Source organism: Pistacia vera, unplaced genomic scaffold (assembly GCF_008641045.1).
Source record: "Pistacia vera cultivar Batoury unplaced genomic scaffold, PisVer_v2 Contig39, whole genome shotgun sequence".
In the NCBI taxonomy this organism is placed as follows: domain Eukaryota; kingdom Viridiplantae; phylum Streptophyta; class Magnoliopsida; order Sapindales; family Anacardiaceae; genus Pistacia; species Pistacia vera.
In genome coordinates, this window is record NW_022196212.1 from 1,368,067 (window position 1) to 1,381,813 (window position 13,747).

A 13,747-nucleotide genomic window follows, 5' to 3' on the forward strand; every position below is an offset into this window, starting at 1 on the left:
AAGAAAGGGTAATATTTTCGGTTGGCTGATATTTCCCATGGAACCTAACTGAAGTCAGGTGGTCTGATAAACTCTTTCTTCAACTCACATATCGCCTCTCAAACTGCATCAACATATCTAGAGATTGTCTCACCTGAATGTTGGAAATCCTCCATCATTGTTTTGGTTGTCTCGTTTTTACCAATAATTGTTAGAAATATCATAACTTGTTCTTCCACACTCGTCCTCCTTGATGGTCGAAATTTGCCTTGCTCTGACAAAATTTCACATAAGTATGTAAAACAGTCTTTGTCCATGCAGCACTTGTCAAAGATCCTGTCAACATGACCATTGAGAACTTCCAACATGTACTCATGACCAGTTAATATGGATGTATGTCATGGTTCACGCCCAATTGTTTCTAACGCAGCAACACAGCAGAGTGTAATGGCTATATCTGTCAGTATTTCTTCTTCGTCATCTGTAGAACGTCGTCTTCTTCCTGTACGGCTAGACAACGCCATTTAAACCTGCACATTTGCAAAACATTGATCCACAATTAACAAAATATAACAGTCAATATTTAATTTTAATGACAATCCAAAACGGGGTTGAAACATGTAATATCACATAAAACAGTAGCACAATTAATAAGTTCATGCAGTAGTGTTATAAATTCTAATTGTAATGACAAATGCCCACTGACGCATACAAAAGGGCTAGCAAACACTTAGGAAATATAATGTCATCTACAAATTCGGAAAGTCGTTATAAATCCAGTTTGCCTTTTCCTCGGGCGGGAGTTTCACGAATATCTCCCCCCACCCTGGATTTTCATACAAGTACTTGACAACCGGGAGGTAAAACTGTGTGGGTACTTGCATGGCCGTCATAATGTCAATACAATTGCTCATGGAAAATGGATCAGATGGACCACTAGTGTTCTCTTCGTCCCTCTCATATGTACTGCGTTTGCTAGCCCTCGATCCCATAGTCCGCTTCTCCACAAGCTCGTCCATCAATCTATCAATGACATCTGCAAGTGAGTGTCCCGAGCGGCTTCGCCTGCTCCTACTTCTTGCTCTTCCATGGCCAGATGTGTTTGGCCGTTTTTCCCCTGTCATCCGATCTGGATCAAGTTCAAAGTTGTAATCATCCATAGGAACCGCGCCCTGATTAGAATAATTGGAGGTCTCCACCAGTTGAGATGTAGAGTTGTACGCATATCTCCCAGTGGCAGTTTGCTTCTCAAATATGATTTCATAAAGGTCCTTGTGAGGAAGGCCCTTGGGGTAGAATTGTTGCGCTAGTGGGTTTTGCTGGTAATGCAAAAGAATAATATATTAATATTTGGCAGTCCTAAAAAAAATATGCGTACAATTATGGTGTCGTTGATTAGTATTAGTTAAAAAAGTTGAAAATTTACCTTCACATATTCTTGCCAAACCTTTACGGGACACGTTGGACTTTGTGACTCATGATCCTACCCAAACCCTGTGTGTTGCAGTAATTTCCGCCATGCGTGATATAGTCTTAGCAGGCGAAAGTACTTAGAGGTTAGTTGTGTGACATTGAGTCTCCTCCCAGCCACTGATGATATGTCATCCAACATTTCCTGGTAATCTGCTGTTTTAATTGAAGTACCGTGCGCAGTTTTCACCCGCTCAGACAACAAGACCAGAAATTTATGGGTCATCTCAGCAGACCAATTCATGTTATCACCTATCTAAGGAGAGTATGGTGAGAACGAAAACCAATATTGGGACACCATATGAATCACAATCACATTACAAACAGACATACGCACATGTAAACGTAATCAAGTAAACACAGATAAACTTATACCTCGTTCGATCCGACACTGCTTGAAGACGTCAATGCAGGGAAAGATGCAAGGGAAGATATAGACAATGTCGACCAACAGGGTGTATGACGAACTCCAAGTCTGGAAAAACGTCGAAACTTATGTCTCTGCTACAAGTAGTAATCAATCCTGTGACATCCGGACAAATTATACTGACTTTTGTGTATATGATCATAATCTACAGAACAAATATATCAGTTAGTAAAATCTCAACAAATTATTTCCAATAATCCAATGATTTTTTACTCCCAAAATTTATCCATTACATACAGCATGTTACATAAATAACATATGAAACTGCACAATATTTTGACGCATATGCAGATATCAGTTTGAGTCAACAAAATATAAAACGCATAATTACAATCGAAATTAAAATGATTAATGAAAAGAAAAAACAGTACTAACACAAATTATTTCCATTAAAAAAAATGAGGAAAATTGCATCTCCGGTGTCTTGAAAACAAATAGGTGACGGAGCTCAGAAATTGGATTTGGGTACTTCGTGGGTCTCTTTCCCTTCCTGAATATTTTGGACAGATATGCAATAAAATAACAAATTATGCGCAGATATTTTATACACGATATAACCTGGAAAACCAAAAAAAAAAAAAATCAAACACATTTCCCTTCCCTAAAGTTTTGTACACGATATAACCTGCAAAAGAAAAAAAAAAAAAATCAAACACCTTTCCCTTCCCTAAACTTTTGTACACGATATAACCTGCAAAAAAAATAAAAATCAAACACAATCACCTTTCCCTCTGGACAGATCTACGACGTGGGTGGTTCACGGTGAATCTGCGACGTGGGACAGATCTGGTGCTATGGGTGGTTCACGGTGGTGGGTGGTTCACGGTGAATCTGCGACGTGTGACAGATCTGGTGCTGTGGGTGGTTCACGGTGGTGGGTGGTTCACGCAAAATCTAAGACGTGGGACAGATCTGGTGCTGTGGGGTGGTTCACGGTGGTGGGTGGTTCACGCAAAATCTACGACGTGGGACAGATCTGGTGTTGTTGGTGGTTCACAGTGGATATTAGTATGGGACAGATCTGGTGGTGGGTGGTTCACGGTGGATATTAGTGTGGGACAGATTTGGTGGTGGGTGGTTCACGGTGAATATTAGTGTTGGACAGATCTGCTGCTGTGGGTGGTTCACGGTGGATATTAATGTGGGACAAATGTGGTGTTGTTGGTGGTTCACGGTGGATATTACTGGGGGACAGATCTGGTGGTGGGTGGTTCACGGTGAATATTAGTGTGGGATAGATCTAATGGTGGGTGGTTCACAGTGAATATTGTTTGGGTGGTGCAGTCGGAGAAGAAGTTGGATGTGCTTTGTTTGGTATTTGTAGGTGGAGAAGAAGTTGATGCGTTATGTTTGGTATTTGCAGGTGGAGAAGAAGTTGGATGGAAGAAGAACAAGTTTGTAAACGTCGTGAAGCACTGATGCAGTGAAGAAAACTAAGAAAATGAAATAAAAATGAGAAAGAGAAAAAAAAGTTGCAAACTGTCTAACGGTCAAAAACATGTCAGGATCGTTTTTTCATAGTTGAATTGTGTGAATAATAAGCCAAACACTATTCAAATAATCGGTTTGAGAATATGAAAATAAATAATACGCCAAACGCACCCATAGTCTTTAGTTTTTGCTGCTAAAACAAATTTTTAATGAATTGTTGATGGAGTATTCTTGTTATGTGTAACAGTAGAAAAGCTTGGATTGGATTGTCAATTTTACAAACATAGGAGGTAATGTATGGATTATTTCGTTGTTAGTTTTATGAGTATTCGAGTATCAAATAAGAGAGGGATATGCCCCCAAGGTTTAGCCTGGTGGTTTTTGGCTAGCCACAACTCACAAGGATCGATCCTTAGGGGTAGGATTGAGGTTTAAAAATGCTTTCGGTAATGAGCCACCCCCATCTTTAATTTAAAAGAAAAAGGGTAGGGATATAAATATTTATCTTTAATCCAAGTTCGGACAATTAATTTTTTTTTTTTTCAATATTTAAAAGTTAGAACATTCAGTGCAATAAATGCTTATACATTCATGTAATAGTAGAGCACGTAATATCTTATAATCGATGGAGGATAAATGCATCCGTTGAATACAATTTTTTTTCCGATTGACTGAAGAAATAGAATCATTATGTCTAAAGAAACAATGTTATACGTAGGACGTCTCCAACCCGCCCTATTTTAATGTAAAAACACCCAAATAGTGTGAAAGAGACCTCTAATCCAATGGTAATTTTTGCACCAATTTGGTGTCTATCTACTGTGCCACACCAAATTTGGTGTAGCCTGTTCATACACACCAATTTGGCATGGCATTGTTCAAACAGTATAAATTTTTTTTTTTGTTATTTATATTTAAGTTAATCTGATTATTATTTATACTAATATTTATAATAATTATACTGTTTGAACAATAAATGGGTTGGAGATGGTCATATAACTGAGTCATACAACTAGGCAAAAAATAAATGACGAAATAATCATTTTACATAAATTTTGTATAATTTTTGTCTGATTGTATAACTCAATTGTAAGTAAAACATTATTAATCCTTAAAGATGATATGTAGAAATCCAGGGTTAACTGAGTTTGTCTTAATTGGATTATCAAATGGGGTTTAATGAGATAAACAATCAACTCTAAGTCTCTAAATCAATCAATCAACACATCAAATAAAAATAGATCAAAGAATAAAAGCAATCGCAAAGAGTAAAGACACAATGATTTATTGTGATTCTGTTTTGCAATATACATCCACTCTTCAAGACTCACTATAGGGTATTATTAATCATGAATTCCAACAATACATAGAAGAATTGAAATGAGTAGTAAAGGAAGGAACACATCCAAGAATAGCAAACACTAAATCTCTCTATGATAGCTATGCCCTTCCTTTAACAACCAGACTCATTTTATACACTCTATGTACCTTTCAGATTGACATCCAACTGTATTGAAAATCTCCACAGACATGAGATGAAGAAAAGGCCTAGAATCTTCTCTATGTTCATGCTTCTGTCGAGGTTAATGAGAGAAGTGTTTGTTACAGGAGAAACGGATCAATTGACACGATATGTCAAGTGATCCTAGAGTAAAACGACGTCGCATAAGCCATTGCTTTGACTTCTTTTAAAAAGTTTGACTTCAGCGCAGCAAGTTATAAGCCACATCATCACAGGATACAATGCTTTTATCGCATAATATAAATACAAATCCTGAAGTCCTGATATTTTTAGAAAAATCTTGGGGAAGCCATTTCCTATTTGGATGAACTGGTCGTCGTGATTTCACAAATCTAAACCACCATACTTAATAAATAGGAGTACAAGAGAGATATGGGCCTGGTACGACCAAAAAATAACAGGTTGGCAGATGTGGATTGGTACGGAACCACCACTGGGAAGGACAACTGTAATTGAAAATATCAACTCTATCCTTACATTTATTATTGGCTTTTATTTCATTTATGTTTTCTATACTCTCTCTCTCTCTCTCTCTATACCTACATTGTTCTTCTATATCATCGAGATTGGGCGGGACCTCAATTTAGGTTTAAAATATAACGATTAAATTGGATCAATAAACATTATAAAATTAGTATTATATTATAACACTACTCAAAATTCTATACATCCTAGCATAGACAAAGCGTAGGAAAAGAGAATAACTACACCAAGATTGCTTTTCTCCGACACATTTTAATTGTTGACAACAATCTCATTAGTGTTCACTACACTAACACCGATTAATTAGCACATCTACATTATAACTTTCATTGGTGTTCACTACACTAACACCGTCTAAGTGGCACATCTACATTGTAACTTTCATAGAAAATGTTATGATATCGAACTTCTCTCATTTTATTTATAAAGTTATTTTATATCTATTTGTGAGTATTTCAGATTGTTAGAACGAATTAAAATAATGTGGATAAATGTATAGTCTCAAGTTTGATTCTTCATTTGAGCATCCACGATTTAAGTAGGAGAATAAAGATTTGATGTGCAGATAAACTAGTCCGAATATATTGGTTTAAAAAAATAATATTATTATTATAATACCAAGACTAAGAATATACTCACTATTTAAATTTGAAAATTTAAGAGTTAATTGAATAAAATTTTTAGAAAAATAATAGTCTTTGAATCTGACCAGTTACAATGTAACCACAAAACTTCATTTATGAGATTTGGTAGTAAATTGTATTATTTGGTAGGGGCCTCATTTGATTTTATCTGATTTTATCAGTACATTTCTGGAATTTAAAATTGAAGATATTTGGCTCTTCATGTCGGTACAACCGTACATGTATAGTGCCACGGACTTGCACTTATTATAAAGTTTAAAATTCACCTTTGTTAATCATACCATCTGAAAATTGAATTATACATTGAATGAAGGATATTACAATATCGAGGATGTTGTAAAGATATCTGGATCTATCACCACTGGACACATTTTCCGTCATGCCAGTGCCACCTTTTGACATAAGGCAAAAGGTGGAAACATTTTTGTACAGGATTGATACATGTATGACACGTAATGGCTTAATGGCAGTTTTCGATTAGTTTGGGGGGCGGCTAGAATTACTATATAAACCCCTTCCCTCCTTTTCTAATTTTGTTGTACCAATATGACTATATGAGAACCAAGTGAATATGATGAGAAAGAAATGACATTTAAGCCCTTCTATTTTTTTTTATTACCCATGGTCCCTTATCTTATATCTATTACTTTTAGTCCTTATTATTGTTTAAGTAATATTACGTCTACAACTCAATCTCACAACCTCCTCTTACAATCTTAACGTGGTAGTTGAGTTGGTGTCACGTTATCTCTTACTACACCCAATGCACTAAATAACTTTGACTAAACACGAACAATCATTTCTTAGGGACGAACAGTCGTTTCTTCATAAGGAATGATTATTTTTTTTATGAAAAAACAATCATTCCTTATAAATGGAACAGTCATTCCTTACGAATAAACGGTTGTTCGTCCTTAAGAAACGATCGTTCGTCTCTAAGGAACGACCGTTCGTGTTTAGTTAAAATCGTCAATTGATGTGGTAGTGTCAACTCTGCTGCTATGTTAGGGTTATGAGATTTGATTGTAAACGTAGTATTTTTATTATTATGTTGTGTTTCCACAATTATTATTTTTGTTGATTTTCTTAGTTTTGAAGTGGCTTACAAGGTATTTATTAAAAAAAAAATAGAGAAATTGTAAGAAAAGAATTATGTGGATTTTATTAATTTTATTTTATTCTCCTACCTTCACCGGAAGAAATTCTTAATCAATAGACATTAGAACAAATAAATAGTGCTAAGATAAAGATTTTTGTTCATTTTAAGTCATAATTTTCTAATCTTTTTACATTTACACAATCAAATATTAATTAACCACAAATTACACGTCAAAAAAATTAATAAAAAAAAAAAAAGCAAAAGAAATAGAAAGAGAGAGAAATAGAAGCAACCACCACATCTTAGAAGGACCTACAAGGATTTTGTTTCTGACTATCACAATCAAAGCTTTTATAAGGTACAAAGTATTTATTCATATTTTGATGTTTGTTTGGATGCTCAGAAAATTTCAGTGAACAAGAAACAAAGATCTTCCATAATCCATTTGGTGTCTCCAGCTGTTTTTTATTTTTTATTTATTTTTATTTAAAGGATTATTTTTCAGTACAAGAAATTAATTATGAGTTGCTTTATGAATATGATATGAAATATTTTATGGGTCCAAGTAATTTGCTTACTACAGTTTTCATTTTCAAGTACAAAATGAAATGCATATTATAACCAGAGAATTTTTTTGTGATTCATGGGACATATCACAACCAACCTGCGGCAAACTAATAAAATTTTCTTATATAAATATTTTATTTTAAGATCAATCGAGCAAGAAAATTTCTCTTTGACATACCTAAAGTTCGATACATAAATAATGCGATATAGTACAATAATGTATATATCTTATTAATTTGTCGATTTAACATTTTGAATGATTAGTTTTAAAAAGATAATTAAGTCTTAAGCATTCAAGCGATTTTAAAACTATTAAATGTTTTTTATTTGAGGTGTTCTTTTTTTATACTTTCAATGGGAGATTTGATAAGTTCAAAAAATATTTAATAGTTTTCAAAAATTATTAAGCGCTTGAGACTTAACAATCTTTTAAGAACGAATAGAATGAAATAGGAGTGAGCAGGTCTGGATACCCTACTCAAATCTTAGGAATCAGAATAGGAATCGCATAGTATCGGTTCTTGAGATTTAGGAATTGGAACTTATTCGCATAGTACCCATTCCTAAATCTTAGGAATTGAAACCGAAACTTGTCAGTTAGGTTCCTAAATCTCTCGATCGATCACAATGGTGAAAGCGCGATCTCTCAATCGATCGTGATGGTGGGGTAGTTTTGGAGCAGTCGACAACCAACAAGCACTAAAAGGAAACCCAAGCAAAGCAGTCATGATCGATGGCTGAAACAAGGAGAAAACCAGCAGAGATGTGAGGTAGAACACGACTGAATCTGGCTCAAATGTGGTCAACGACACAGGCAAGTTGTTTCGGTTCCTATTAAACACAATAGCTTTTTTACACTATATTTTGTTTCAGAGAAAAGAAAATGTGTACAGAGAACCAAGAGGCGAAGAAGGCGAGCAGACCTGAAGAAAGTGAAGAAAAAAAAAAAGTTAAGGTTAAGAGCAAGCTCTTAAGCCGGGTCCAGACTAGGTACCCGATTCTCGGATCTGCTGTTGGTTCTTGAGTCGGCTCCAATTCTTAAAATGGTGGAATTGGAACCAAAACCATACAGTGTCAGTTCCTTAAATTTGAAACCGAAACCTATCCGCATAGTATCAGTTCCGAGTAAGAACCAAAACTGCAATGTCGGGTAACCTGTGGTTAAGGGTTTACCCTATTTTTTTGCTCACGCTTAGAATGAACCCTTTGAATGATACATTTGTTTTTCGAAATTTCTGCTATAATATATAGGATTATGATTTCCTTTTTCTAAGTTAAAATTAGAATTAGAAATTTATAAAAAAATAATTCCAAGTCAAAGTAAAATATATGTATTACATGTATATGATATCACTATTTCGTTAGAGACTTTGAACAACATTAAATGCTACTTATACATTACAATTCATGTAGTATTGAGTTAAATATTAAGGACCAATTTTTTTTTTAAAATAAAAAAAAATATCGGATTGAGTATAAGATAAGATTCATAAATGTGACTATGTGCTTATCATAAATTACCTAGTGCATTGAATAGTGATTAATAATATTATCAAGATACAACATAATATAAGCGAATTTCATAGCATTTTTAATCAACAATAAATTAGTCATGACTACACATGACACAAATAGTTTCTCACATCGAGTAAACGACATATTCCTACTAAGGTTTAGCGAAATCCTAGGTTGGTACCCCTGGTTTCATAAATTCCAGATTACCATCCCTGAATGGACGTCATTAGTGACGGATGGCATCTGACACAGAAGTTGAGATGCTTTTACAAAACTACCTTCAGACCTTCTTCTTCTTCATCTCCCCTCCTCTTCTTCACTATCACTGGCACATCCCCTTTTACGTGTTTTCCCCACATTACCCACTACACCTAACCCCTTAACACTTCCATCAGATTCCCTACATCACCCACTACAAAACCCCTAACATTCCTTCCCTGGTGCAGCCTTAAATCACCGCCCGACGGCCACTAGCCCTTTACACGTTTTCCGTTTTTTAAGGCTAGATTTTGGTCGATTTTGACACCGAAAACCACCACTAACACCACCACTCAAACCCCTATCCTCTCCTCAACAAAACCCCTAACTTGCCTTACCTAGTGCACCCTCAAATCGCCACTCAACGGCCACTGCCCCTTTGCACATTTTCCCCTTTTTTAGGCCAGATTACGGTCTATTTTGACACCAGAAACCACCACTGACACCACCACTCAAACTCTCCATCATCTCCTCAATAAAACACTTACCCCCACCTGCTATCCCCAGTCATAGTTTGTCTTTGCAAATTACACACGCTGGTGCACGACAATCGCATTTTGCGACCCACCCCTTTCAACTGCTTAACCTCCTTCCTCCTTCACCTTTGGTTCTGTTGCTGTGTTTGGTTGTGACTGTTGTGTGTAAACTGGTCGTCGAAAAACCCACAGCAACATAACCTCTCATATCCAAATCACACCCACCACCTGTTTGAAGAAATGCCTCACTCAGCATCCCAACCCAACACACTATGCGTGTTGAGGATGATTTCTGGTGACAAAATCGACCAGAAAAGCTTGAGCCACACCAAAAAAAATGAAAGGCGATGACTGACGAGCAATAGTGCAAATGACTACTTTACTCTTTGACCGTTACATTAAATGATTTGCTATTAGTTTAAAGGTGGAAATCTGGGATTTATGAAACCAGGGGTATCATCCTTGGATATTGCTAAATCTTGGGTGGGAACATGTTGTTTACTCTCTCACACCTCATGTAATTTGAGCCCATTAAATATGAAAAATAAATATAACATTCTATATTATAAGTACTCGTGTCGATAACATGAATTATATATTACAATATAAAAAATTATAAAATATAATGGGAGTACTGCATCATCTTTGAATATTTTCACGTCTATTTTTACATCAAATGTGATTGATAATTATTAAATTTAATACCTAAATTGACACAAGAGCAAAACCAAGAATTAATTTTCAAGAGAGCCGAAAAAAATTAAGTGTAGTTTATTCTAAATGAAGAGAAATGAAAACAACATCATTCGATAAGTTGTTGAGAAGATAAAATCTTATTTTTAATTTAAGAATTTAGAAAACAATGGAAAAAGAAGAGAAGAGAAAGAAATGGTATTAAAATAAATTCTAACAAAAGTATTCAAAATTGGAGAATTAAGAGATATTTTTGAAAAAAAAAATCTCAAATATTACATAATATTTTATAAATTTCAATTTAATTACAAAATCTAAAAATAATTTAAATTTCATTTTTTTTCTCAATTCCCACCTTTTTTCTTAAATTGCGTTCGGACCAACTTACACATACCTTGACTAACTTCTCTAAGTGACTAATACAATATCCTACCATCATTATCACCTGCTTAAATCTTGAAAGTCAAAGAGATTCGAACCTGAGATTGTGTGTTTTAACCACACATCTTAATGCTCGTCCTATCACTTGAGCTACCCAAAAGTGGGTCTCAATTCCCACCCGAGCTCCCTCACACTTCGTCGCTATTTGTTTGAGGTAAGACTATTATGATATCATAGACTTTATTCACAATATATTGACACTGTAAAATAAGATAATACAGTGTTAAATGTTACTAAAACACTATGATTTGCATGTAATTAAAACAAAAGTTGGTTGTTAATAAATAAAGAGTGTTAAATAAGTAATTAAATTTTTAGTACAAGCAACGCAAAGAGAAAAAGGTTGATGAATCGTAAAATATATATTGATAGAGGCGTTTATTTAATCATAATGTCTCTATTGGAGGGAAACAGAATTGAACCAAAACAAACCTTTTATTAATATAATAAAGCATGTATTATCACATTTTAAATTGTATTTTATTAAAATAAAGCCAGTCAAAAAAAAAAAGAAAGCATGCATTCTCAACACTAACTTTCTAATCGCCGATTAAACGCCATACAAGGAATGTTCCTTGATGTCTACAATATTCATCCTCTCTTCGTACTCTTCCCACTATAAAATAACTTCCACTCCCCCTTCTCATCTTCATCTTCACTCACCCTCTTCTCCTCCACCTCATTTAGCTTCGCTTTTCCATTTCTCATCTCTCATCTTTATTTGAAATTATATGGCTGAATATAACACGGATATGGACAAGCTCAGTTACGAGATCTTCTCCATTCTCGAAAACAAGTTTTTGTTCGGCTACAATGAAGAACACAAACATCAAAACAAAATCAATAACAAAACCGTCAAGACTGGCAAAGTAAGAATCCTTTCCATTGATGGCGGCGGCGCCACCGACGGCATACTTGCCGGGAAATCACTTGCCCACTTGGAATCTTTCCTGTCCAAAAAATCAGGCAACCCCAATGCTCGTATCTCCGATTACTTCGATGTCGTAGCGGGGTCCGGAGCCGGAGGAATCCTCGCCGCTTTGTTGTTTACACGTGGCAGAGATGGTACTCCAATGTTCACTGCTAAACAAGCGCTTGAGTTTATGATCGAGAATCGCCGGAATATTTTCCGATCATCGTCCGGTGGGATTCTCCGGCGGTGTCTCCGGTCGGCTAAGGTGGAGAAGTTGTTACGGAAGACTTTTGGCGAGTACACTTTGAAGGATACAGTGAAGCCAGTGCTGATCACGTGCTATGATCTCGCCACGGGCGCGCCGTTCTTGTTTTCCCGCGCTGACGCGTTGGAAGTGGACGGTTATGATTTCAAAATGAGAGACGTTTGTTTGGCTACGGCTGCTAATCCAACGGTGACTGGGGCCGTGGAGATGAAGTCCGTTGACCAGAGGACGAAGATTGTGGCCGTCGATGGCGGCATTGCGATGAATAACCCGACGGCTGCCGCTATTACGCACGTGTTAAATAATAAACTGGAGTTCCCGTTTTGTAACGGCGTCGAGGATCTCGTGGTAGTGTCGTTGGGTAACGGAGAGTCGGATTACGGCGTTGGGTCGAAAAGGAGTCTGTTGCCGTCACAATTCGTTAGAATTGCTGGTGAAGGAGCTTCGGATATGGTAAAAATAATTTCCATTTATCTTTTTTATTCAATTTTCTTTTTTTACTTAAACCAAAAAAATTATTTTTCTATTGAAAAAAAAAAATGGGGTCTTCAAATTTAGAACTAAAAATATCTCTTACAAGAGATGGGCATTTATATTTCTTTAAAAAAAAAAAATTCTATTTTTCAAAAATGTTTTTGCAAAACAGTTTTTTAATTTTTTAACAATTTTGTGAATAAAAAATGGGTATTAATTGTGATGGTCCAATAAGTTAATTACTATGGGGGACTGTATAAAATGTACTTAATGTATGGTAGTTGGGGGGACAATCATAAAAGTTTTCATCAACCACTATGTATATTTCAGTATTTTTATTAGAATAAATTGATGAAATAGAATCTTGAATAAATTAATTAATAATTAAATAACCTTCTTGTCCTGATTGTAATTGATTAATAACCAAATCTTATCTTTGTTTTCTTAATTTATAGGTTGATCAAGCTGTTTCTATGGCATTTGCTCAAAGTGGGACAAGCAATTATGTCAGAATTCAGGTACTAATATTCTTCATGAAAATGCTAATGTATAATTACAATTTTACCATTATTTGTAAATCAGAGTTAAGACTACTATATCGGTCCGATAATATTATCTAATTGTCCCAAACAATTTTGCAGGCAAATGGGATAATAGCGAAAAGCGAGCAAGGGAAGCTAGAGAAAGCGATGAAAACAAACAAGAAAACAGAAATATTATGTGCAATAGAGGAAATGTTTTCAAAAAACACATATGAATCAATTCTTTTCAAAGGGAAAAAGATGGTGGAAAGCACAAATCTAGAGAAGATAGAGGTATTCGCAGGAGAATTAATCAAAGAACAAGAGAGGAGAAAAACAAGTATTCTCCCAACGGTTGTGTTGAAGCATTCATTTCCAACACCAAGAACTTCATCTTCCACAACTTTATCAACTATGTCTTCTTCATGCTAATTCCCGTCGACAATGGTTTGACTCGATTAATTAGGATTGAGTTATATTTGCATTTGTTGCCGCTCTGGACCAACTTCAAAATGCTTGAGTTGACTCCGAGCTGAGCTATTGAGTTTTCCGTATTACACATCTCAACG

General features: G+C 35.4%; 1 protein-coding gene across 1 annotated transcript; it reads left to right on the forward strand.

Annotated features, from left to right (window-relative positions):
* Positions 1-11,610: 11,610 nt before the first annotated feature.
* On the forward strand, positions 11,611-13,727 carry LOC116141029 (patatin-like protein 7). Its single transcript, XM_031426591.1, has 3 exons — positions 11,611-12,636; positions 13,113-13,175; positions 13,299-13,727. The coding sequence occupies exons 1-3, from the start codon at positions 11,737-11,739 to the stop codon at positions 13,608-13,610; spliced, it is 1,275 nt and encodes a 424-aa protein (XP_031282451.1). The 5' UTR covers positions 11,611-11,736; the 3' UTR covers positions 13,611-13,727.
* Positions 13,728-13,747: the final 20 nt, after the last annotated feature.

What these genes read in the sequence shown, in the direction of transcription:
- LOC116141029 (XM_031426591.1), top strand. Translation starts at nt 11,737, where the DNA reads ATGGCTGAATATAACACGGATATGGACAAGCTCAGTTACGAGATCTTC. An exon ending in GTGAAGGAGCTTCGGATATG is followed by an intron (nt 12,637 to 13,112) that starts GTAAAAATAATT and finishes CTTAATTTATAG; the next exon opens with GTTGATCAAGCTGTTTCTAT. An exon ending in GCAATTATGTCAGAATTCAG is followed by an intron (nt 13,176 to 13,298) that starts GTACTAATATTC and finishes ACAATTTTGCAG; the next exon opens with GCAAATGGGATAATAGCGAA.